The sequence below is a fragment of the Rhea pennata genome, chromosome 1 (assembly GCF_028389875.1).
Source record: "Rhea pennata isolate bPtePen1 chromosome 1, bPtePen1.pri, whole genome shotgun sequence".
NCBI classification, from domain to species: Eukaryota; Metazoa; Chordata; class Aves; order Rheiformes; family Rheidae; genus Rhea; species Rhea pennata.
Window position 1 is genome coordinate 147017291 of NC_084663.1, and position 26667 is coordinate 147043957.

Genomic DNA, 26667 nt, shown 5'->3' on the forward strand with positions numbered 1-26667 from the left:
TGATTTTACGAAAATTATCTTCTTAGTATAGTGCAGAATTCACTAAAGACTAAACAATGGATAGTTTAATACCTCTGGTTGCCCAACACCGAGTTGTTTTCTGTAGTCCTAAAAAACAATCAGTAACCTTAGAGAGGTCTTATAGCTCCCTCTGGTCTCCAGAGATGATAAACTCTGAATTTGCCTGTAAATGCTTTAATTATGCACAGTCCTTGCCATGAAGAAAAGCAGAAGAGTGACAGGTGAGACCGTAGGAAACCAAAGAGCATGGAGTTAAAATTGTTCCATTTGCAAAAGCTTACTCCAAATCAGCTTTTCACACTAGCTGTGGTGACCCTTGTGGGCAGCCTGCACTCGTGTGCCACGGGTCACACTAACCCTGTGCTGCTGGGCATTGGCATCTGTGACAAACAGCAGAATAACACCCTTGTGCCTCTGAAATGGTGGCTGAAAGGCTAAAGAGGAATTTCCTTTTTCCCTGTGTCCAGGGTACTGCTTGGAGCCCAGAGCCTGGGCATCTGCCCCCTCACACTCTGAGTCCAGTTCTTTATAGCCCTCTGCCCTCCTAGGGACTTTTCCCCTGTATATTTTCAGGTTGAGCTCTGGACCCACTTCAAGAGTATAGAGCTGGGTTATTTACAGAAGTCGCATGTTGCTGCCCACTGGCTCTGAGGAAATTGTAAAGATCTGCAACATTTGCAACACTGGAATACAACATTTATTTTTATTTGAATTCTCAGCAAACCTAAATTTGCACCCAGATCCATCCACATTGAAAAACACTTTTCAAAATAAAGTTTATAATCCCCAATCCAATTCACTTCCTAATTAAAAGTTGGGATTCCTGACAGAAGGACAGATGCTGACATGTGATGACATGTATGCCTTCTACGGCACTTGCAGTGTTCCCAATATAGAGGATTTCTGCTGCTTTTTTACCCTCTAGATTTTACTAACCATGCCACTGCTGTGGGCTCCAGGGCTAAGGAGACCAAAACAAGTGTATTTTCTGTTTTCCTTGTGAGGCTGGCCACAGGAATAATCAACTAATGCAGAAACATCCAAAGATCAAAGACTCAGAGAGAAGTCTCTTCATTGCCATGTAGCCAGCATAATCAAGAGGAAAGAAGGCGTTTAACTTTGGGGACCTTTTCCTCCTTTTTCGATGGGTGGATGGGGACGGAGACAGGAACAGTACAACTTGTACATCTGCATCTAGGGGACACGCAGTCAGCCCCAAATTCAGCCCCAAATGGGAGGAGGTGAATCCTTCCGAATCCAACATTTAAACACAACCAGCCTGTTCCCATCTTCCTTTTAAAGGTCCTGAGCTCTTCTAGTTCTTGACAGTCCCTGGTATTCTCTGGTAGGCACTGCTGAGCTCACCCCTGGGCAATGGCCTGTTCCCTCTGCCAGATGAGTGGGGACAGATGAGGATGGGGTGGGGGTCACTGGATGCTGCAGCAAGTCCTTTATTCATGCTGCCAGCACATGCTCACCAGGAAACCCTGGAGGAATTGGTTTTGAAACTACAATCACTATCGGGTTAGCCTATGAAACATTAATTTTCCTCAGATGTTCCTGTCTCTCCCCAAGTTGTGAGAAGACCAGTCCATCTGTAAAGAAGCTCTGGGAGGGGGTTCACTGATGAGCTAGAACCCATGCCTCTTAAAGTACTGGGCTCGCCTAATAACATTATTGACATAGGAGTTGTCTCCATGGCATGGGTCTTCATCATAGACCTGGACATTGCCAACCTTTGAATGATAGCTGCAGATTCCCCCTGGAAGAAATGAAAAGTAGTTATTAATATTTTTGGCTTATAAATAAATAGTATCAGTTTAAATGTAGAAATTCCTAGCTAAAAGAGCAATGCATTTCATTGAATCTATAAAACGGCTTGGTAAATCACTGATTTTGTCTTAATTGTTAAAAAGTGTCTTAATTTGCAAAATCTGTATTTCTATTATGAAGGAATCCATGACTGTCTATCTCCAAATGTGGATGGGAATGGCATACTGGGCCCAGAAAATGCAGTGGCAGAGCAAGAATTAATATTGCATAAACCAGTAAAACGCAGATAATACGGATTACAAGCAAATGTGGATCCCAAGCCTTCTCAATACAGTCTAGTAGCCTGCCATGACAATCCTGTGCTGTTGTAGTGCCTTAATTCCTATCTTTCCTGGTGGTTTGTGCATCTGTTTTTACCTCATTTATGCACTTAATAACCATTTCCCTTGTGGGACGAAGAGTTGAGAGGATGACTCAAAACCTGCCTGTGTCCGTTGAGCACAACAGCATGTTTTTCCTTTAAAGAGAGCCTGACTCAGGCTGTCCATCAGCTGTGGGCCAGTAACTGCACATTTGGGGTGCTCCACAGACTTTTGTTGCTAAATTCGAGTGGAAGCCTGCTGAGGCTCTATCCGGCCTTCTTCCCAAGCCTGAAATGGGTGTAGATGTGCCCGGCTATAAGGCACCGTGCTCTGCTCTTCCCTTCAGGCCAGGTCTCTAGGTCATGGCAGTATATTCAGCTCCCAGACTGGGCTCATTTCCCACTGGTTGCAGGAAAGCTGTCATGCAGCTTATGCCCCCATATAGTTTCTGGATGCAGATAGAAACATGAGAGTCCTGTGGACAGGGCTTTTAGCTGGGAGGCTGCATCTACATACAGTCTGGTTGGTGGTCTGCTGTTTTGGGATTGTTTCTTTTAAACTAGAAAACTCTTTTTTTTTTTTTTTTTTTTGGTAAGAGTTGCTGTAAAATCTGCCAGCTTGATGCTGTTGTCCTTTAAAAATGACACCAACGGAGGCAGAGGGCTCTGCTATACTGTAATATAAAAAACAAATAATCATCTTATGTTAATTAAGTGTTATTAGAAACTTCCTTACGATATTTAAGAAGTACACACAATTTGGGAAAAAAGAAAAACACTAACAGAACAGTGTACAGAAAATAAAACTGAATCTACATCAGCATGAAAATTTCTTGGTGTGCACACTGAAACATGAACCACAAACCAAAGTACCAACAGGGTTAAATAAAAAGGGCTATTAATTTTTTTCTGATTTAAGAATCTCAGCTATTAACATCTTGAAGGTGCAGCTAATGCAACTTTCCTCTTTGTTTCTGCACCTGACCTTGAGAGCATCCCTTTCCAATATATAGCAGATACTGTACCTCTCAGCTGCTGTTCCTGGGTCCAGGTAGGATATCTTGCCCGAACTTCATTAATCGCCAGAACTAGGATATTTGAACATTGATTTATGTGTTCTTCACTATCCCAGCTTCCATAAAGGTTATGATGCTGTCTATCAATCTAGGAAAGTCAAATAAGAAAATCAGTTTCCATCTGAACACAACTAGCACTACAGCTTCCTTCAGGTTTTCATACTCCTAGGCCATCATTCAAGTAAGTGACCTTATTCAGGATAACACGTAAGCTGAAACTTTGAGGTACTCTTGCAAGGGAATGTATTTAAGTGGTGTCATGAGTATCAGACAGCCATTTGCTAAGATAAAGCCCTGAAATACATAGTACATTACTGTTTTGGAGGCCATGATATTTAATTTTCCTTCTCTTTCTGCTGCACCTGCATCAAGCCAAACTTGCGTCTTCCCTGGTCCCAGCCGTCATTTAAGAGAAGGCCAGCACGACTCTCCTGTGAGATGATGGCGGCGATGAGCGCTGGGTCTAAGCACAGATTTCTGGCTACTCTCTTGATAGGGATCTCATATTTCCTCAGACGTACAATGTCTGTCTCAGCAGCCTTCTTTACTGCATCCATTCCTGTAGCATAGGAAAAAGCAAACTTATGTACCTGCACTTTCGAAATCTTCGCTTTCCAGTTGAACTGGTATGTGAAAGGTGTAATTTTAGTTTTGAAAAGGAAAAGGCAGCGTCAGGCACAGCCCGACGTTTGAGGAGCGGACACAGCCTGTTGACTTCCAAGCGTGACTGTTGAGCTGCAGGGCCAACATCCTTATTACACCAGGGGCATGCAATAAATATATATATTACAATACAGTTATCTCCGAACTGGTGACGAGGCGAAGAGGGCACCTTTGGCCACCCACCGGCTGCCGCTGTCTGAGGAGGTGGGACTGCGCATTCGCAGTCCTCTTCTGCTGCTGCACACTGCTGCAAGCATCGATCGGCATTTGGAAAAGTAGAATTTCAAACCGTGTTTGAAAAACGAGAGCAGGGAACGGTAGTAACGGTTAAGTTGGCAGTCTGTATAGGAAGAGTTTTGTAACCGCTTCTGCAACAGCTCGAGGAGGAGCGGGTGGATCCAGCCTCACCCTTGGGCACCGCGCTCGGGCGCCTGCCGTGGAGGTGCCTACACGGGAGAGAGGTGCCGAATCCCCCCGTTATCGTCCCTGGAGGTCTGGGCAGTACGGTCAGGCAGACCTAAAGAGACGTTCGGCTCACCCTGAGGTGGACACCTCGAGCAGCCCGCTACACAGCGACGCAAAGCGCTAGCACGAGGCAGAAAACGGGCAGAGGAGACGCCCGCGCCCGGGGCACCCAGGGGAGCCCAGGCAGGGCCCTTGGTCTGCCTGCCCTGGGCAGCGCCGCGCGTAACGCTCCTGCGGGATCGGCGGTGATGCCCTGCCGCGCCGGGGTGGCGGAAACGACGCGGAAGGAAAACCGAGCGGTACCTACCGCAGCCCGGGGCTCTGACGGCCGTGCAGGAAACCGCGGGGGCTTGAAGCGCTCTCACATCCCCGTAGCAGCTGTAACTCGCAGATGGAGCTGAAAAATTAAAAAAAAATACCCCGGGGGTGGGGGAGGGGGGTGTTAGAAGACACGAGGCCGCGGGGCGACGCCGCAGGGGCGGCCGAGCGCGAAGGCCGCGTCCCGCGCGCCGGCCCCGACGCGGCCCGACCGCGGCCCCGGCTCACCGGTGAGGGCGGCGAGGCCGAGCAGCAGCAGCGGCAGCAGCGCAGGGCCCATGGCGGCGCGCGGTTCCTCGGGAGCCCCGGGGAGAGCCTGGAAACACATCCGTTGTCGGCAAAGCGTGAAGAGAGATCCGCCACGCCGCCGCCGGGAGAGCCCGCGAGGCCTCCAGCGGGGCGGCAGCCTTCCTCCGCGGCCCCGCCGCCCACGAGAGCCTCGGCAGGCAGCGCAAGAAAGCGCCGCCCGGCCCCCGGGGCACGTTTCCGTACGCGGGCGTCTGAGGAAGGGAAACGCGTTTTTTTATCTTGGCTTTTGGAAACGTGCCCGCGCTCAAGAATCGAGCGATGCTGCTCTTCACCCTTCGCAAAGAGCCGGCGAGGCGATCCCAGCTTTTTGCTGGTGAAAGAATCCCTCAGCATTAATCCCCACGTTTAATAACGGCAGAAAAATCCCTCGATTTCTCAATAAATGCAGCAGTCGTGCTTACCAAAAAAATTCCCAAATACCATCAGATAATAGCTATCTGCTGTTAAAAAACAAAACAAAAAAAAACCAAAATAAAACAAAAAAAAAACACAATTGCCTCATAGGCATTCCCACCGTGAACCAAGCTCCAGGGAGCTGCGGCTCCGGGAAAGACTCCTGTGTCCTCGGGGAGCTTCCTCGCCTCCGGCCAGGCGCATGCACGGCAGCTCGGTTTGCACTCTGACACCAGCAGCGAGCGTCTGCAAGCCTGGATCGATGCGGCTTGACCCCATCCCTAATAATTTAATCCCTAATAATTTAACAGCGAATGCATATCGGGCTTTTCTTTTTTTTTTTCTTTTTCTTTTTTTTTGCCTCCCATGATAAAAGTCATGGCGGACTCCAGCCTCAAGTCGGAGCAGCGTGACCGTCACGAAACGAACAAAATGCTAAGGCAAAGCAAAACGCGGTGTCCTGCCTCCAAACGAAACCCGTATGAGGGGCTCGAGACTCACCTGCGCTCGGTCGGCCTCCGTGCGAGGCCGGATGCGCGCAGACGAGGTTTATGTACGCGGCGGGGTGGCCCCGCTCCGCGCTCTGGAATGCGAACGCCCTCCTCGCGGGGCGACGCTTACTTTTAAGTGTAGTAAGTCGTATTTAATAAGAGCTTTGAATCCTTACGGTTGCTTTCATCCAAAGATTTGCACAAGCAGCGTTTTGTCCGACTCGGGACAGCTCTGCGAAAGGCAATAAATACTGTTTTTCCCCTACCAGTGATTAAATTGGGGCACAGTAGGTGACTAGCAGAAAAGCATTGCAGTGAGTCAGGGGCAGAGGCCGGGCAGAAATCGCTCCCTTGTCTAGTGCCCTCCTTGCTTCACATCCCCGATCGGTCGGTGCTCGTTTCTGGGGGAGCTTCTGCCTCCTTTCCACAGTGGTTTCGGGTCAGCAAGCTTTTGAGTATCGTGCTTTCGTACGAATTCAAAAAATGAGAACCAAAGCAAAACGCCTCTTCACATCCGTGCCCGTGGCAAGCCTTGCTGAGGAGGGCGACAAGGATACTTTGAGGGCAGATGTAGGGTTTGACTCGCATATTTGGGGAGGCTGGATGCTCCGCGGAAATGAGGAGGAAGGGTACTAACATCTCAGCAGCTGAAGCCTGTTGGGGCACAGAGAGTATCTGTGAGATTTGCACCATGTGGGAGAGAGACTTTTCACACACATAGGTCACTAAAAACATTTGAGTCACCACCTGGAGAGGCCAATGCCCTCAGAGCCTGGCCCCTTCCCCACATTTTTCTCTTCCCTGGACTCTGCCTAGCATGTGTGGAGGCTGGAAAAGAAAGATTTTCTTCGAGTAGATTTCTCTTCATTATTCAATACATCACAAATCTGTTTACGGCCTTTGCTCTCCTTGGGGAGACCTTGGGACCTGCTGGGTGGGAAGCACTGTTTTGGCCAGATACTAATTTCAGAGTTAAGAAACAGATGATGGTTATTAGTCTTTACAGTCCTGGAGACCATCAAGTAGGCCTTCTCACCTTAAAATCAATAAATCTGTGAACGCAAATACCATGGACTTATGTCGTGAGTTAGCATGAAGGAGTGAAGCTTCACAGGAAAATCTGGCCCTGTTGTTTAACGAAGGGCAGGATACGGGTTAGAGTGAGAATTAAATGCAAAAATCATTTACTTGGGTGAAACATGGAAATCAGCAGAAATCTTTCCACAGCCTACAGTGAGGCAAGGCATTCATTCTGTGTGTACAAACCTTGTATGTCATTACGATGCCTCAGACTAGACCGGCACTGAATCTTAATTCCTTCACTAGGGCTTAGTTTGTTCAACAGTAAAAGGTAATATTTGACATACTATAAGGTAGTAATATGGCACCTTAGAAGAAAACAGGTAGAAAATAAAGACATCAAACACACAGCTTAGCTTCAATCCTAAAAGGAAGTGGCAACCCAAAAAGTAGCTGGAGGAGAGAAAGCCAAAAACGAACTGGGAAAAGGACAGAAGTACAGCTTGAGGGCAACAAAAACAGCAGATATTTTCTTTCAAATAGACAAAAATAATTTAGTTTTAATAGCATCTAGCTGCCTCTTATAAAAGCAGTATCATATTAGTGATAATAAACCAGTGTTCCTCTGTCACTGAACCTGCATTCACGCCGATAACTTGGAATCCTGTTTGCAAGGTAGCCTCTGATCTTCGGTCATATATCTTTCCTAATGGCTTGGTCACTTGTTGATACTCTTTAAGATACAGTTAATTTTTTTTTTTAATTTAAATATTGTTTTTCTTTGATATGTATTTTCTCTCTCACTTCTTACCCACATAATTATAGATTTTTCTACATTTTGCAGTACTGTCATATGAATTCTTAATGCCCACCCTGCATTGCATTGCTTTTTATTTACTCATTGCATTGTGGATGTCGTATTCTGAAGTACAATTACTTTTATCTGTACTGCTGTACACTCCTGCATCCCTGGGGCAGTTGCCTTATAGTCTCAGTTTCCAGTAGTAAGGTAATATAAGGTATATAAGATAATATATATTTTCCACAGCATTAAGAGTGGAACCTTTTCTTGATTAAAAAACCCCTCCTTGTCCTCACAAAATGTGCTGACTGCCTTCCTTGGTGTGAATGCAGAAAGCAGGTGGCTGCTCTAGAAACAAGGTCGTGCCCACAGATACGACACGGAAGGGGTCAGGGCTCTGAGCGAGTGGGGCTTGTCTAAGGACAGTACCGCGTCAAAGGGACCTGCGGGATGTTAGAAAACATGATTTCTACCTCAAAGAACTTCTGTGGGGGACTACAGAGCTGGGATTATCAAACCCTGGTGAACCACTCCGTGAGAGCGGGCTGCGTCTGTCGTTGGTCAGCGGCATTTTTCATTGTTATGCCAGATTTAATGTGGAAGCTGATGTCAAGTGTCAGAGAAGGTCTACCTCTGACACAGCCCCCACCACCACAGGAAGGGCACACGTCTGGGAGGTGCTGCTGCTTCTGATAGGTTGAACAGGGGATGAACTAGAAGTCACTTTCATGTTTATGTCTAAAGTGGATCTTTATTAATGGCTTCATAAAGGGATATCCGGGAATGCACTGGACTCAGGTCTCCGAACAACGTTGCCTTCCCTTGTAACACTACCGTGCCTCTTTTTTTCTTTATTATTCTTGCTCTTTGACTTTGAAGCACAAGTTTTTGGATTCACATGATCACGTGAGACTCACTGAGAAGGACAACAAGTTTCTAGTCCTCATGGTGGTAATAGGGAGAGAGAGGGCATGAAAGTCATGGAAATATGACCCTTAAGTGTTGAAGAAAAAGAACACAAACATTGCCATTAAAAAAAAATTACAATTTTAAGCCCATTTGATTGTGATCATTTTTAAATAAAAAGATAACAGTACTGTATTCTCTTTCTGATGGATTTTGTTCAGCACAGCATGTGAACAGGAGAGAGGGGATGGAAGGTCAAGGAGAGAAGAGGAGTTGGCTTATCAAATGGTATCTGCATCTTCTTAAACTTAAAAAGCAGGCAGGCTTCCTGGGATTCTCAGTTGGATCCTGGCAATAAGTTACAGCTTACACACATAGCTTCCCTGTGGTCTTCGACTGACATCGTTTACTTATATTGAGCTGAAGTGAGTACAGTGTGGTCATAAAATGATGCCCTACAGAAAAAAAATAGCCTTTACATCTGTTTGTATGAGATAAATGACTACGTAAGCTGAAAAGGAGTGCACCTGAGATCTAGAGCTTACAGAGGCTACTACTAGTTCTTTTCTACTTACAGATTTTCATTTTATTTTTTGTTTTCACATGCCAAGTGATTTTTTTTTTCCTGTTCCCTTTCATGGAGATGTGATCAAAATGGAGCATCAGTTTGGAACACATTATGTATTGCTCATGTTATTCTCCGTCAGGTTGAGACATGTATCATCACACTTCACTGGGTGGTGAAAATTTTGCTACTGAAAATTACCCAGAATAATACTCATACTAATTACCATCTCTTCCGTGAGTTTCAGCTATGGTTTCATAACATCACCACACAGATGTATTTCTCAGGTTGTTCCTTTTGTCCAGGATGTAATTACAGGTAACACCAACTATTCACAGATTTTATATAATAACTGCTTCTGCAGTTATTCAGATGCTGCAAATGCATCTATAGCTTCCTTCACATGTTTGTTTGTCCCCAAACCTTTCATCCCAGGCCTTCTAGATTTGCCTTTCCCAGCCTTGGTATGGCCAGCTTAATAATTACATTCACAGAGATTTTCTTTTCTACATCTACAATAACTCTAAGTAACCATAGCAATGGTGAAGTGAGCTGAGCTTCAAATGTGTGAGAAGTGAGGCTCCCAGTTTTAACTGTGTTCAGAGATGAACAGGTGCTGAAAGCCCCAATCTCTTGCCTTGTCTTGCCTTTCTGAAGGGGAGCAGGTGGGCATGAAAATGACCCCCCATTCTGCACAGAGTACCTCTCTATGCCCATCACGTAAGAAAGCTAAGACTGAAAGTGTTTGGGAGGAAAAAAAAATCATTTTTTCCCTCTTTCATTCTTCAAAGCAAGTGTTTGAATTTTGTTATAGGAAAGATGTTCTAACAAAGAGGTCACTGGACTGGATCTTGCGAGATCTCAGCTTTTATGCCAGTTTAAACACAGATCTATCACCTAACAGAAGGCATTTAAGACTTCAATCTGAGAAATCATAAAACAGGACCTAGGGATTATCTTGCCCCCAAACCCTGTTTTGAGTACTCAGCTTAGATCTCTGTTCCACTGTGAGTCTGAGCAGGGACTCACAAAAATCTGCCATCTAGACTCAGTGTCCCAGTGCCAAAATCTTGGGGCAAGTGGGAGTTTACAGCCCATGCTCGTGAATACTTACAAAAGGTTGCTGTGACACCAGGTTTGTTTGCAGCCATAGCAGAAGCAAGACCTGCCTTAGAGGGTACCTTCTTGACAGCAGAAACCTACACTCAGCTCCTTCATCTGGTAAAGTCCTTACATCCCTCTGAGATGAGGTGCACTTCAGTTCATTCTTCAGCCTGTCAAGGTTGTGTTAGTGTGCAGCAGAGAATGCCAGAATCGGACAGAAAGGGAGGGCAAAGGCAAGAGGAGGGTCCTGTAACCCAGCAGTTAGGTTATTCACCATCAAAGAGGTGGGTCATCTCCAAATTCCTGAGCCTGCTTTGGTATTTCATATTAGGTAGGAAAATATTAATGTAATATCCTATACAAAGCACGTGAAATGCACAAAGCACTGGGAATAGGGATAAGAACCTCACCGTCTCCTACTTCCATGAGCTACAAAGTCATATTTTCTCATTCCATTTTTTTTCCAGTCCCACAAGCCTCACACTGTGCTGTACTAAGCTACAAAACTGAGGGTAGAAAGGCTGCACTTGAGCAAAACATTTCCTAACAGCTCACTCTGGCAGCTCTCACCAGCCTTCTAGATGTCTTAAATTCTACCTTGGGACACTGTGCACTGGACAGGGGGCTGACGTGCCTAATCCCGAGTTCTGTATTTCAGGAGGAGACTACTGACTGAAATCAGACAGTGGAGCACCTAATTCTTGATGCTCCTAGGTCCTTTGCTTGAGCTAATCATGTTTTAGTTCCCAGCATATAAAATAAGGTAGCACATTCATGAATCACAGGAATGTTGAACTATTATCTATTAATGATTATTAACTGTACCCATTAATCAGGATAACTATTAAGAGCTTTTCTGTGCACTTGGAATTCACGACACAAAGCGCTGGAGAGTGTCAACATTTTGGAAACCAAGCAGGAAACAGTTTCAAACTCTTTTCTAGGGCAGCACACTAACAAAAGAGATAATTAGCAAGGAGAAAGAACAGGAAAGGAATTAATATTTTTGTTTTGTTTTTACAATCACTTAATTTTTATATGATGTCATCTTAGGAAAAGCCAATGTTTACTGAAAATTATAGGGTTTGTGAAGCAGGTAAGTTAAAAAATATATGAAACATATATAAACAAACATATATGAACTTTCACATGTGGGAACCGTACCACCACATAAAACATGTCTGAACAGGTTATGCTTAAAAAGGCAAAGTACATTAACACAGATTCAGTGCTGTGCTACATGACTCCTGGATTCCTGGTGGCTTATTCCAGCCAGCTCAGGGCACAGCTCCGAGAGCTGATCCAGAAAATGCAGCCTTAGAATATGCATCTAATGGGATCCCTAACAGCAAGTTTTATTAGCTGTCCCTGGTTCATCAACAAACATTAGGTATCTCTCAGTATACAGGCGCTTAAACGTAATCCACTCAGTTTGAACAAGACGTTTTCTTGCTGATGGTTTGGTCTCTGAAGTACTGCTTTAGCCAGCTCGATGTGTAAGCTTAGACTGATGAATAAGGTATGGGCATATGTTCCCCTCTGCAGAGTTTGATGCAGAATGGTGCTCCCAGGGGTTGGATAACAAGGAGCATCTGGGGGACCAGAATGTCTCAGATCACCACAATAATATGTGACAGACTTAACACTGAAAGCTCCAAAGCACGATCTAAGAACAAAAGAGCAGAGTAGACCTTCGGAGCATTATTTTGTCCTAATACAGTAGCACCTTTTTATCCTTTAAAGTGGACTCGGGGACAATATTTCCTTCAGAATAGTTTAAAAACATTCAAATATTTTAAATTTTGAAGTCAGATTGAAGTACTCCAATTCCTAGAGAGACTTCCCTTAAACTTTGGAGTGTTACACTGACTCTCCAGCTGTACATACAGTTGAACAGTGACATAAACCTGACAGAACTGCCTTGGTGTAAAAGTGTAATACACAGATACTGAGCACGCAATGAGCCCAAAAGCCAGATTATTTCCACATCAACTTCATTTTTTTTGGTGTGGATATTTTTGTGGTAGTTATCACACATTAAGTGACACAACAACAGCATCCCTCACACTGGGCTGAAGACACTGACTTTACTCTTACTCAGAAGACATACAGTTGTTTTAGAAACTGCATTGTTCAAAGCCTAATTTTCTAGAGAAAATTCTGTATTAGAACACTCTATTTACTGACATTTTCAATTCTCCTTACATCCTTACATCAAATACATCCTTAAAAATGTAATCACTCTTTCCTTCCTCCTCCACACTTAATTTCTAAATGCAAAGCAAGCTCTGAAAAGGAACCTGATTCAAGTTATGTTCAGGGGAAAAAAAAGATTTCTTTTGCACTTCCAAAACTCACTTCACACTGTACATGTGGCATTTCGGTCACTGGTTCTATGCTTACACAGAAAAGTACTAGTTTCGGAATTTCTAGAAGGCAAACAGCACAACATGGATTAGTTGGAGCACAGGACTGGAAGGCATTAATTCTTCCTTCTAGTCTGCCTCCTTCAATGGCTCCCAGGACCGGCTTAGGTGCTCCAACTTACTAATGCTGTCTGAGAGCAGCTGCTCAGTTGTTGCCTCCTCCAGAGTTTGCTTCTCATCTCATCTCTTTCATGGACCAGACTCATTCCCAAAGCTCAGCTCAGCAGTAAGTTTTTAGGTAGATTCCTTGATCACGGCATCACAAAGCATAACACAGGGGTGAGCCAGGGATCAACTAGCGCACAGTCCAGTCCAAATGATCTGGCACGTAAGAGCTGAAGAGCATGGACCTTTGAAGAGTTATTTTCTTCCACGCTTCTAGTGATTACTCCATGCAAATCTTAAGCACTGCCTTAAGCACTAATCATTACTAATGCCACATGTGCAGTTCGGTAACTTCAAAAGCTGTACCCTCACATTTCTCACCTATCTGTCCCTATTGTATAATACTCTTCCATGGCTGATACATAGCAGAGCAGGTACCAGGTACCATTTGTGATTAGTCTAGTCTAATGCCTCAGTTAGTTATGTGCTTACATACACCATCTCTCAGCTGTAAGCAACTAATCACCTGCAATTTGGGTCCTTTCTAGATGCTGTGTATCATCTCATTTATCACCTACATTGCCATTAGATCACTGCTGACAAAGCTCAACTTTGTGTTTTTCAAGTCTGCACAGCTCTTTAAGATAATGTCTAAGCTTCCAGCCTGCTGATGCAGGTCCTACTATCATAAACACTTCATTATTTAATCCCCATCCACAAATTACTGGGCTTCATCCTAGAAGGTGAACTTGTTCCCGACTACTCAAACTGTAAAAAACTTCCAGATCTTAAGGAAATCTAAAGCTTTTCTTCTACGTTTCAACTGCAATAAAATTCATGGGCAACTATAGTCTCAGTTGTATTCAAACTAAAATTTGGATTGTTCATCCCAAAATAAGAGGTATATCAAGAATGGAGAATTTACCAAGATTACTATTCAATTACAGTTTTAACCTTTACTCAAGACAAAAAAGTAGAAAGCAGATATGCAAGTAAGGACTTGAAGCAGGCCGCTACTTCAAAATAAACTTAGGTTAATTAATACAATCTCATTTAACCTTATACCCAAACCATACATTCCTGCAAACTCGCTCTGCCAGCACTGGAATATGTGCCAGATGAAGGAACAGGTTCAGTTGATCAACCTAGAAAAAATTAGCAGCTTAAAGTTACATGAAACCACAGCCTCAAAGTAGTATTTGCATTGAATCTATAATAGGGATATTCATACGTGGAGCTGAACACCTAACACCACACTGTCAGAATCCTGAGAAGCCACTATCTGACTGTTTCTATGGAGTACGTAACTATGTCAGACAAGATTTTTTACTTCTACAGCTTATTCAACATAGTTAGAATTCAGAGATGAGTTCTACTAAGGCACTCTTAAAATGCTGTTGGACCATTAGTTTCTTCAATTCAAAACAACTGGCTACAAAGAAGAGGACTTACAAGTGCATCTAGAGAGTTTGTGTATGGAAAACGAAATCAACTTGAGGCAAGCCTACTTAAACCATTTAGTAGTCTCACAGGTATGTTTCCTTTTCTCCCCCCTCCCCCCCCCCCCTTTTTTTTTTAAGCAGCTGCTTACACCTTTACACCTTAAGCTGTTTGTTTTCTGGCCAAAAGGATGTCTTAATATTAGATAGACCTGCAAGTAGTTTGCCAGAAATCAAAAAGAGCACATGCAGTTTTCTAATACAAACTGGATTAATAAAGAAAAGAACCCCACAACACCTAGACCTCTTTATTTGAAAGAATGCAAAAGTGAACATTAGAATTAAAATATTTTTATTTCAATGTTCATGAACAGAAATAAAATATAATTTTTTAAACATACTTATAGAAATATATTGCTGGGCTGGCCCAATCACAAGTGTTCTTCGCTACGAGGCAGCAAGACTGACTAGACCCACTTTACTGCTTCTTGGGCCAAATGGATTTGAAGTACCACCTCAAAAGGGTTTTTCAGCACACAGCAAACAGTGTTTTTGAACTAAAAAGAAACTCATCTCCTTACCAAGACAGAAACTGAGCTTTACGCTGTGTTCTAAGGAAGGTCTCCCTTGAAAATTCTCTCCATTACTGAAGAACAGTACAAAGTATGCTGCACTGCATCTAAACCTAACAGAACAAGGTTTCTCTTGAATATTTTCCTGTAATCTATTCTCTGGTACAAAGCATTTGCTATAAAATTCACACATTCAAAGCCATAGAATTAAACAAACCTCTGAACAAGGTTGTTTTCAATATTTTCTTGCTATGTGCTATAACCTGCTGTATCAGCTTTAACATGCAGTGTACATAGATGGTAAAAAAGCATTTCTCTTAACCACCTATTTCAAAATTCACCAAAAGTATGACTGTTTTACAACTTACAATGCAATGCAGTTAAGTTACTCAATGTCATGGTATGGCACCATAAGCAATCATTTGTTAAAAATGTGTAATTTCTGTACTAATTATTTGTGGTGCTTGTTTTAAGTGTCCTTTACTGAGAGTATGATAAGTAATAATAAATTTAAGAGATAACTGAAAGGGAGAAATCTTGTCTTCTGTTTCCTCTAATAAATAGATTAGAAAAAAATGGAACTGTCAGATTCAAGGAGAGCAAAATGAAATAACTCTTCACACAAGACAGTTAAACTGTGGACTTCCTGCCATACGATTCGGATGCTAAAGGGATGCTAAAAGGACTGAAAAGCAATTCTTCTTCCTTAGTTTTTATCCAGCAAATGCTTTCAGATAGAGCTCCCCAAGCTAGAAATTGCTCAAAGTATATTCCGGGAAAGCATCATTAATCGCTTACCCTGTTTCTACTCTTCCCTTTACATCTGTTTTTGGCCACTGAGACTGGATGCTAGGCCAGATGGACCTTTGGTCTAACTCAGTACAGTCGTTTCTAACAGTTATTCCAAAACACTTCATAAACTCACATTTACACAAACTTCATTTACCATGTTATTTAGTTTGAAGGACTCAGATTTTTGATTTACAACTGACCTTCAAAAGAGAAAAGAAAAAATATTTGAGTTTTCTTCTGCTATAACTCAGTTGTATAAAACTGTATAGAAAAATGAGCATTATGTGCAGATGTAATGAAAAACAATACGCTTTATAAAAAACATTCTTAGAAATGTACCAAGCATAAACAAAAGATGGTTTACAAACACATTTAGCTGTTCTTCTAGTCATCATCAGAATCTGAATCATATTTCTTCCCTCTGATGGTCTTCTTATCCAGCTTTGTAAAGCTGGTCCCAAATTTCTTTTGACTTTGAAAAGGTGGCTCCATCAAGTTTCCACTAGAGAAACAGAGTAAGAGTGTTGATTAAAGCCATTTTTTTCCACAAAGACAGCAGCATTTCCAAATTGCTGTTTTTTCAGAATAATATTATAAGAGAATGCAACCTTTACTCTTCTATAAAACTTAAGTACATGTTGCACTTCAGCAGCATTGTGGGACTGCTGGTATAGGCTATGGCCTGGATTACAGCAGTTAAGACAAGAATGTGAGGGTAAACAGCATTTGTGAGTGAAGCTCCAGAAATTCTCTGAAGGGAAAGTTTGCCCCAAACTAGTCATGCTAAGAACAACCATCTGCTAGACCATCTGCTGGATTAATTAATAACCAGGGAATTACAAAGAGACTTTTGAAACAAAGAAGGAATCAGCTTGAAAAGAAGTATGAAAGAAGTGTAACAATTTTTAACAAAAGAGAGAGACCTTGGAGCAGAAACAGTAGAAGTACAAAACTGGTTTTGGCACTGCCAGAAGTTGTATCACACTACCTCTGCCTAGGCCACAGGGAACAGCCTCCCCTGCTGGATGCCTTGTGCATACTGTACTCCAGCTAGTAAGGTGACTGCTGATGCAGCATCAAGCGACCCACATCTCAGTGTGGGGCTTTCTGACCAGCATGTGGGTCTGTGGGTTGAGAACAGCAGGGGTTCCCATAAGCTCGAGCACTCACATCTCTCACAGGAGAGGTGGGCAAGGATGGGAAGCCCCATGCCCAGAAAAGGGGATGTGCGCTTATAACTAACATAGCCTGAGAAGTGTTTGCATGTTAAGTGTATGTATGAGGGAGTGTGTGAGAAACTACAGCTTTTGAAATGAGTTACACAAAGGTGCTTAGAAATTTCCTGGCATTGACATTTTGTGTCTATTGTTGTGGTTTATCTGCAGTTTTGCTGCCATTGATCCTGAATGTACCATTCACTGATTGCTGGTTAATAACAAGCCATTAAGTCGTCAATAAACCACTTTGATCCTGATTTCATTTAGACTATATGAACTGAACCATTTTTTCCCCTCAATACAGTATGTCCTTTCACCATCTGCTATCCCACACAGGTTGAAGAAAGTAAGCTGGCCTATACAGACAACAGCGCAGGAGTGTCTCCTTTTCAGGGAGCCCAGAGAATAGGACGTTACATTCACAGCAGTGTGCAAATGCACACTTCTACATATAAGGATGTGGCCTAGAATGAATCTCCTGGGCTTTTCAGATCTTGTGGGATGCTTCTGCAAAGCCAGGGTACCAAACTCAGGACCTGACAAGAAAAACAACTCCCCATTCCACTAGGAGCTAACAGTAGAATTCAGCCTTCTACAAGTCAAGTAGAGATAAAATTCCCCAGAACAGTAGAGTGAGTCAATCTACTAGTATTTAGTAAATTCAATACCACTTAGTATAAAAATCACTAAATGTTGCTATCTAGAATATATATCCAAGCTGTCTTTGATTCCTCTCTGTCTTTGCTTGTTACTGAACTGGGTGTGGATACCACCATGTTTTGAATTGTAAAATTCTGCTTCAGTCATTTCACTTGAAGTTCAGTGGCTGCTAAACTTAAATGGAACAAAAGTTTCTTTGCCTTTTTAAGATATAACAATACTTCTCATTAAAATTTGGAAATCAGGCATTGAAATAAATTCAGATAATGAAGTTCAAGATAAAAAAGCCAGAGACATTCAAAACAAAACAGCAAAACTAAAAGATGGTATTTAAGCACATTAAAAAGCAAAGCAGAAAGGTCTGGTAAGTGATTCTGCTGTAAAGTCAGGCTACTGTGATGACAGTAATTTTCTAACACCTTGTATCCTGTAGTCTTAAATGAAGGCATTTATTGTGACTATATTGCACTGCTGTACAAATAATTTGCACTTTTCTATGTTTTTCATTGAAAAGGTCATATTTAACCTGTATCTTATTGCACATCATCTAACGTATATGGACTTTTTTTCCCTAATTTTTCACTGAGGTGGACTAAAAATACTCAAACTTCACTGTATTGCAACTGTGGTACCTCAGCATCTCCAGCTTACATTAGACACGTGACTTGGACCTTAGGACTGGCGATAATAAGCAATGCAGTTTCTCTATATACCTCATGGCAAGATCTATATTTTTATTACTCTGCAAAAAGAACAACATAATGGTCATTACAATATCTCAGTATTTTGCCAAAGAAATACTCTTTTCTTTCCCTTGTCAAAGTATATGGATGGAATAAATGGATTAAATTCACTTGCATTTCAGGCATACAACACATGAGTCAGAGCTATGAACTGTTAAGAGATTCTGCATTTGCAAGCATGCTGTCCTTGCACTATATTTGAAAACAGTTTAATTACCTGTAATTAATTATGTCTGCACAGCCTAATCTCCATTCTAAGGTCTCTGTAGTGAAGTCATCAGTGTTACCGAGGTCAGTAAAACCAACAACATAGTCTTGTGTTTTTCCATCTTTCACTAGTGCTAGAGTGGGAATGACTTTGATGCGCAGTCTCTCACACAAGAATGGAGATTTTTCAGCATTTAATTTCAAGAATTTTGTCTCAATGTGCTTTTTTGCCAATACAGTCAAATGCCTGTCCATTATTTGGCACCTGTGGAAAAAAAACAAGTATATAAAATGTTATGAATTAGTAAGTTGAAGGACATATTTTAGAAAAAGTTAAGTAAGGAACAATAAAAGCTGTTTCTATCAGTCATGTTAATTCCTCAGCCCTGACCTTTGCAATTAAGAATTCAGTTCCAAGAGAAGCTATGTTTCAATGGTAGCGAGATTTAATGACTAATAGGATAAGAACCTGGAACATCACCATCACACAACTACACCATCTATTTCTCTTGTTTCTTCCTAATTATGCCCACAGACATGGGAAAGTCTATTTCGAGGCCTGCATTTATTGACATGTCACAAGAAAGCCCTCAGACTCTTTGACTTCCATTCTCTCTGCAGCCTTCTCTCTCTAATTTCACTGCCTGGGAGCTGGAAAAATTTCTGCATAATGAACTTAGTCTTCAAAAAGCACTTTGAACAATTTAGAGATACCTGCCTTTTTTTCCTTAGTCACTACCTCCACAACTGAGATGCAGTAACTGACTATACAAAACAAATTTGCACAGAGTGCTTCAGTGGTGCTATAAACAAAAATATTTCATTCTCCTATGGCAGTGGAATAGCAGTGAGTATATAATTATTGTTTCTCAGCTGAGGGACCATAACATTTATTGCCCCCAAGTGCTTGTCAGATGGCATATATTTGCAGGCTCATCATCTGGAATTTCCACTTTTTGGATTGCCTTTAGTCATTTGATTTAGCTGCAGGAATGTGTTATGTGACTGTCTCTTAACTCAAGGGGAAAGCTAAGAAGATCAGAAAGCAGGAGTGCCAAGGATGAAAGTAACTTGATGTTGTAGTTGGTAAACTGGATACACTAGTTTCGAGCTGTTTGCCACTTTCTCTAAAGTTCTTCTGATTCTAGACAATGTTGGTAAGAAACAACCTAACAACAAAAACCTAAGCCTGTTTAAGCATCTAAGCCGGTCCCTTTGCACAAACACTATGGAGAAAAGGCTAGCCAAACATGTGAACTGCTTCAGGTATTTCTGAAATTCAACGTTTTAAAAGAGAAAAAGAAAAGCACAGATACATCACTGTATAATCTGAATTTGACCTCTTTCAATTTCTCACAATACGACTGTTTCAGTTTACACCCCGAAAGTCAGAGAAAACAACCTGGAAAAAAAATAGGACAACTGGCTCCTCCTTCAACAAAGAGTTCTATTGTGCAACTGCTTTCTAAAAGAAGACACTGAGATAAACCCACCCAGGAACAGCCTTGCACCCAAAACTTCTGAAATTCTTACAAGGAAATGGGAGCTCTTATTTTAGGTTCCTATTCTGAGTCAGGATGAACATACTCAGATCTAGGTCTCTCACACCCTAGACAAGTGCTATAATCACAACGGTACAGGCACAAAGGGAAAGCAGCTGCAACTGGTATTCACAGATTCTTTCAAAGTCAAAAGGTTACATTCTGAAGGATGTCTGAAAGGGTTTTTGTTTGTATCTTGATTTTCATTTGCCAAAAGCATCCAGTATATATATTTCAAGTCTGGATTAATTGAAGTGATCTTAAAGCTGCTGCTCTGTTAAGTCACTGCTTTTCCCTAATCACTCCTTCAAATTAACATCAGTAACAAACCACGGTGATCTCTCAACTATTTTCATCTTTTGAAAAAAAAAAAAATATATAAATTTATAAGCTAATGAACTTTGTAAGACGTTAATCATTATCAAGTCATGTCTAGATTAACTGGAAGGAAGAAGAAAAGAACAAATCCCACGGAAAGAAAGCGATAATTGAAAAATGAAGGGATTTGAGTGCTCTTTTAAAAGATAATAAAAAAATTTTGCTAGATTCGAAAGTACATATCTGTTTTTATAAGTATCTAGAAACAAAGTGTTTCTTGAGCATAACATATTTACTATACCTGAAAGTTGTATCTCTGTAAAAATGGCAAACCACATTTTTACTTTCTTTGACTTCTTGGAAAAAGTCTCTCTCACTTGGGATTTCTCTGTATTCTCCATGTCCTTTTGAAAGCCACTCCTTATGGAAAACAAAAGCAAATAATTAGTAAGGAGTCTGCTAGTGCTGCATCTGTCACACAAGTCCTACTGCTTAAAAAAAAAAAAAAACACAGTATAGATTAAAAAATATGTTCATATATATCTTCCATTGAATTAATAGATAAAGCATTTTTTAAGAGAGGGGTTTTCACTGGAAGTCCATTCATACAGTAATATTTAGAAGGAGAAACAAATTACTTCTCTCCCATTACTTCCGTTTTCAAAATACGGCAATGCCACTAGATGCAACTTTTGCATGTTGCTAGAAGCAACAAATGCAACTTTTGGGTTGCCTCTTTCTCAAGAAAAGGTAGGTGGTAGACCAGTATGGCTACTTTGTTTATTTTAAGATGCAATTCTCCTAAAGATACGCATAAATTTCTGCAGTGCAACCTGTCAGCAAGACTAGTCTAGTTCAAGGATGTAGAAGGCAGAAAATTCAGAACATTTGGAAAATTACAAATATACTGCTTGGGATACTCTCTCCAAAAATGTTTTCATACCTTTAAAGAACTCTGTCTATAATCAATCTAATCACAATGTGCTGAAACTGATTTCCTCTCAGTTTTCACTGTATGAAAAGTTTATGGAGAAAAAAAGTCTAACTCACCTGCAAAATATGATGCTTATCTATTAAATATGCATTTAAAGTTTCACAAATAGAAAACACACAGATATCATTAGTCACAAAACATGTGGATAAATGGAACTTCACAAATTAAATTTCATAGGGAACTTCAAAAAATGCCTGATTAAGTATGAGGTTTAGAAAAAAAAAAATCTAAATTTTCAGGAAATAGAGTTCGCAAAAGGGAAAAAAGAATTTGCAAACCCAGAAGATTCTGTAAGCTGTAATTAGATAGAACAAAACAAAGAATTTTCAGAACATAGTAAACATTAAAGATGTTTAGATGTATGACGATCTGAAGAAGTTACCATGACGTAAACCAAGAACTGACTTATCTTTCAGCAGTGGATACACATTAATCTCCTCTGCACAACTCTATTACAGAATAATGTTTGGTAGCTTACTCCCTTTATCAAGTAGTAACATACTTCCAGTTTGCATTTGAGAAAGGATGAGAACAGTGACTTAAGATCAGCCGGCATAAATAAGTTCTTGAATGGTAACTACCACATGCTCACATCCCAGAAAGTCTAATTGTTAGGATTTTTGAAAGGGGAAAATACAATAGAATTAAATATAAACTGAAATTCTGAAGACAAGCATATAGTGCCACTTTATTTTCTCTACTGCCATGTTTAGAGAATCAAAGCTATTGACCCTGCCTCTCCTTCAAGATTCTAGCCATGCTATAACATATTTTATCGTATTCCCATCTCAAAGTACAGCATTAACTTTCTTGGGTTCCATCACATCCAGAATGCCACCTTTCATTCCACTAGCCTTTTGTTACTTGCCCCACCCTCAGTATCCATTTCTTTGTTTAGGTTTTCATAGAGTCAGTTAACAAACCTATGGCTTCCCTAAGTAAATTCAGGCCTCACATCACAGGTTAACAAAACTTGTATTTTTATGAGGAACTATGCTCAAGGAGATTTTTGAAGGAAGTATGAAGACTACAATTTAGCAAGAGGCATTAGATAGGGATCATAGGAAGATTTATTTCTTGCAAGAAAAAAAAATGAATGTTCATGTGCAGCCAAAATTTCATTGGGTTAGAAGTGGGACACACCACTCCACCCTAAGAACAAGGAAAGACCCTATACTGTTCTTCTATAAAATAGCATAGCTAAGAACATGTAATGCCAAAACTAAAGTCTTCCAGAGTTTGGATGCTTAAAGAGCCTAAAGGCTCATGACTAGATTGTCTGCACAGCTTATGCTTTCAGACAACAATGTTTAGTGAATAATGACACACTCAAATCTTTGTACCAGGTTCTTTATCCTGTTCTTATTGTCAAATAATCACAAAGGTTCCTGTCTTCTTTTTCAAAAACACAGACAGATAGGCGTTCACTTTCCCAGAATACAGAGAGAATAAGCATAAGAAGGGAGGTGGAAAAGAAGTCCATACAGACAATTTCCTGAGGATTTTGAAAGAGTCACCTGTAACCTACATATCAAGGGTCTGTATTACTACAAGAATTACTTGTTTCTGCTGCTGAGCCTTTTTTAGTGCTTCAAGCCTCCTTTGTTTAAGGCGTTCCAATTCATCTTCATCCATTTGGTCCAGTTTCTGCATTTCAGCATCTAGATGTTCTTCCACTACCTTGGTAGTCTGAAGTATTTCATTCTCCAGAACTTTTTGAAGTATTTCAACAGAAGTATCAGCAGCCATCTTCAATTACAAAGTAAGCTCTTCAGAGCTGTGAAAACAGTGACACATGGAATTAATATTTAAACAGACACTTTTGATTAGAAGCCTGCTCTCTTGCAATTCACACTGTGGAGCAACAAAATGCTATCCTATTTAAAGATATCAATCGACAGCCATATTTTTGGCATGGCAACCCCCTTAGGTGAATACTTGCACAATGAACACAGACAGCAACAAAGATTCCAGTCACGTTCTATTCTCTCAGTCCCACAGCCAGCTGCTGAAAGTGTGCAGGAACCTCGAACTACTTGTCAATATAAAGAATTAAAATTAATCAATTCCCAAGGGCCTCTCAACCTCAGCCAAATCCATGTGTTAATTCAGAATTAATATTCTGAAACCAGATGATGTGATCAGAAAGTTCCAACATGCTTGGATAAGGCATAAGATGCATCAGAATAGATCTAAGCAAGCTCAGTGTATATTTACAGTAGTAGTTTAAATTGGAACCATTTTAACTCTCAGATATATATTAATATATTTAAATCTGAATCAATACTCCTCTCTCCTTAGAGAAAGCAGAGTGGAGTGTTGAGCAGGCGCTCAACAGCAACTGCTTTAAGTCAACACATTGCTTCAATTAGTACAAGAAAATTGTTGTTGCAGGCACTATTCATAGAAGTCAGGGAAAGGAGTTAAAAAAACCAAAACCAACAACCACTACCTAATTGCTGTGTGAAGAACACAGCTAAAATCATTTTCTGTAAAGTTTTTTTTTCTCCCCATAAAACACCTCAAAAGGCACAAAATATCAAGACTGGACACAAAAAGAGCTGTAGGAACATAATTTATTGCTTTCCCCAGTAAACCTTCCACTACAAACACACAACTAACAGTTTTAAAACAGAAACATGGAATGGTGCACAGCCACCCTAATCAGATCCTTTACCTGAAAGCCATGGATTTAAGTGACAACTCTGGCTTCCAGAGTAGTCTTGGCTATATTTTAATATAGCCAAACTAGCAGTGCCATTGGCTTTTTAAACACCTTGCCTACAGACCCAAGGATGTATTTCAAGCAGTGATGGGCAAAACACCAACAACATGGCAGTACTCCAAGTTTAATGCAGTATCAGCAATACTAGCCTACTGCTGCTTTAGATGTGCCAGAGTCAGGCTGGTTATGATCTGCAGCACCTTGTGTTCAGTTTCTCTCCCAGAAGCTACTGCAGTCGCCGGATGCCCTGCCGGCGCCAGCAGAGTGGGGCAGAGCGGGCCGCGCCGGTTGTGTGTGTGTGTGTGGGGGGGGGGGGGGGGGGAAGGGAGTGGCACTGCGCAGACGCCCTGCGCCTCCATGGGCCGTTACAAACAACGGTCGCTCGCCCAGCCGCCCAGGGCGCGGCAGCCTGACAAGCTCGCCCGCCGGCCACAGCGGAGCCTTCCCCTCCCCCCTTCCCCTCGCCTCCTTCCCGGTGGTGCCGGACCCGCCGCTCGCCACAACAGGTCGATGCCCAGAAGCGCAGCCGCCGCCCCCACTCACCCCGTCCACAGGTACCGCCCGGCTGCGCGCGGGGCCCCCGCACCAGTTCCGCCCTGCCAGAGTCTCGCGAGATCCAGGACAGGGCGCGAGGATAGAAGACCGACTATGACGTGCGCACTCACGCACAGCTGCCCGACGCTTTCATTGGCTGGACGACGACGTGACGCCAAACGCGACCTGCGCCCCGCGCGCATGCGCAGCGCCCTGGCGCGGCCTTCCCCCGCGTGGACGAGAGGAGCGGGTTGTGTGTGTATCCGCCCATCGGGAGGGGCAGCCTCTGCCAAAGCGAAGCTCCTCCTCCTCAGAGGGACTGCCTCTCCCGGTACGCACTGCGGCCGCCCTCCCTCCCTCGGCGAAGTATACCTCCCCGCATGCCATTTCCAATGCTCCGTCCCCCTGGCAACAGCGGGACCGTCCCGGCATGCCGCGCGCCCGACAGGAGGGCATCCCAGCGTGCACAGCGACTTTCTCAGCCTTCCCTCCCACCCCCACCGAGAGGCCGCGTCTCTGGGTAGAGCGCCGGCTCCCTCGGCAGGCGGAAGCGGGGCCTCTCTAGGCTGCGGGCCGCCGGGCGGCACTCTGCCCTGGGCGTGGCTTTGCCGCAAGGGGGCGTGTCTGGCGGGGCGGTTCGTTGCCTCCCGGCGTGGCGGGGCCGGGGGGCGAGGAGGCGGTTTAACGGCGGCGTGCGGGTCCCCTTGTGGGGGCGGGAGCCGCGTTTCGTCGGGGTTTCCTCTCGAGGCGACTTTCCTCGGGGTTGGGCGTGTGTGGGGCGGACCGGGCCGTGTGGGGCGGCGGGGCCAGGCCGGGCCCGGCCCCTCGAGCGGCGCTGTGGTGACCGGTAAGGGCAGGGCTGGCGAAGGGAGGGCGCCGCGGTGCGTGGCGGCTCGGCTGCAATGCTGAGGCGGCCGCAGATAGGCGAGGGATATTAAAACATGTGTAAACAAAAACAACAAAAAAGTGTTTCGCTACCTTCTTGTCTCCTGGATCTCTGATTCCTCAGAACTGGAGCCTGCTGCTGATGAAAGATAAGGCCTAAAGATAAAACTTCTGGGCTTATCTGTAGTCCACAGTGAGAACGGTTGAGAGAGGATGACGAGGGAGCTGTAGCCATATAAAAGAAGAAGGAAATGAGAAGCAAGGATTTTAGGAAGTAAGGCAAGTTAAAGGCAATGGTCCTGAGACTGAAAGAAGAAGAGTGAGGCTTGTTCAGGCCAAAAAAAGGGGGGGGAGGAGGATTACCGTAACTGGATAATGACAATAACAAAAATGTGCAGCTCTCAACGTATGTTAAATAGCTCATCTGCTATCCTTAAAAGAGAGCAGTGCTTTTCCCTGCCCCATTTTGCTTGGCTATTGAGGAATCAGGCCATGAAGAGATGGGTCTGCAACTGGGAGCCACTGTATCTTAATATACAGTGTTCACCATTTAACTTGCATTTAATACTTGTTTGAAGTTACTGATCCTCTTCTAATGCGCAAATGATATTCCAGACTCTCTTGTAAGAGATCGCAGCACTATTTTAGTGTTAATGCTATAAAACATTTTGGCAGGAAGGAGGAAGAGCTTTGTACAATGAGAATGGAGACAAGGAAATACCATTCAGAATAGTGTTATGTGGCCACCAAACTCTCCTTACGCTGCAACCTCTGTCTGGGGAATTGCTGTTGACTTGGTTTCTCTGAAGGTGAGCTTGACAGTCAGTTGCCTTTGTGCTGAGCTGTTAAACCTAATTCTGCCTACTCTGAGTCTCATTTTGGCTGGAGGCCAGTCATCACAGTATCAGATGGTGGACTTTAGTTGTTTACAGTTCAGCTCTAGTGCAGCAAAGTGCCAGGGATCAGGGACTGGCAGAGCTCTCCAAGAGACTGGGGGAGAACAGCTTGTGTTTACAGAGAAAGGGTAATAAAGCATGCCAGTGACCTGAGCCCCGTATGCTGCCCCAGCACTCCCTGAAAGCTTTCCTCTTAATCTCCCTGCTTTCCAGTTTGACCGAGCTGGGCTGTCTTCCTCCGGATAGGAGCCTTTCAACCACGTTCCTTCTATCCAGGCTGTTCAGTCGTTTTTTCTGGCCAGGCCAGCCACAATCCTGCGAGCAGCCCTGGCGGCGGGGCGGGCAG

The 26667-nt window shown here is 42.9% G+C and overlaps 2 protein-coding genes across 3 annotated transcripts; both read right to left on the bottom strand.

Moving 5' to 3' along the window:
* Positions 1-761: 761 nt before the first annotated feature.
* LOC134140201 (lysozyme g-like) lies at positions 762-5196 on the bottom strand. 2 transcript variants are annotated; one of them, XM_062575092.1, is made up of 5 exons: positions 4906-5196; positions 4667-4756; positions 3594-3790; positions 3181-3319; positions 762-1783 (listed from the first exon to the last, which is right to left on the bottom strand). In XM_062575092.1, the coding sequence occupies exons 1-5, from the start codon at positions 5003-5005 to the stop codon at positions 1653-1655; spliced, it is 657 nt and encodes a 218-aa protein (XP_062431076.1). In that variant the 5' UTR covers positions 5006-5196; the 3' UTR covers positions 762-1652. The 2 variants fall into 2 exon arrangements, with proteins under 2 accessions (XP_062431076.1, XP_062431081.1); XM_062575097.1 differs by lacking the exon at positions 762-1783 and adding an exon at positions 2789-2829.
* A 9376-nt stretch (positions 5197-14572) lies between these two features.
* On the bottom strand, positions 14573-24674 carry TXNDC9 (thioredoxin domain containing 9). The gene is made up of 5 exons (XM_062601594.1): positions 24550-24674; positions 22842-23058; positions 20589-20707; positions 18439-18693; positions 14573-16103 (listed from the first exon to the last, which is right to left on the bottom strand). The coding sequence occupies exons 2-5, from the start codon at positions 23028-23030 to the stop codon at positions 15986-15988; spliced, it is 681 nt and encodes a 226-aa protein (XP_062457578.1). The 5' UTR covers positions 23031-23058; positions 24550-24674; the 3' UTR covers positions 14573-15985.
* Between the last annotated feature and the right edge of the window lie 1993 nt (positions 24675-26667).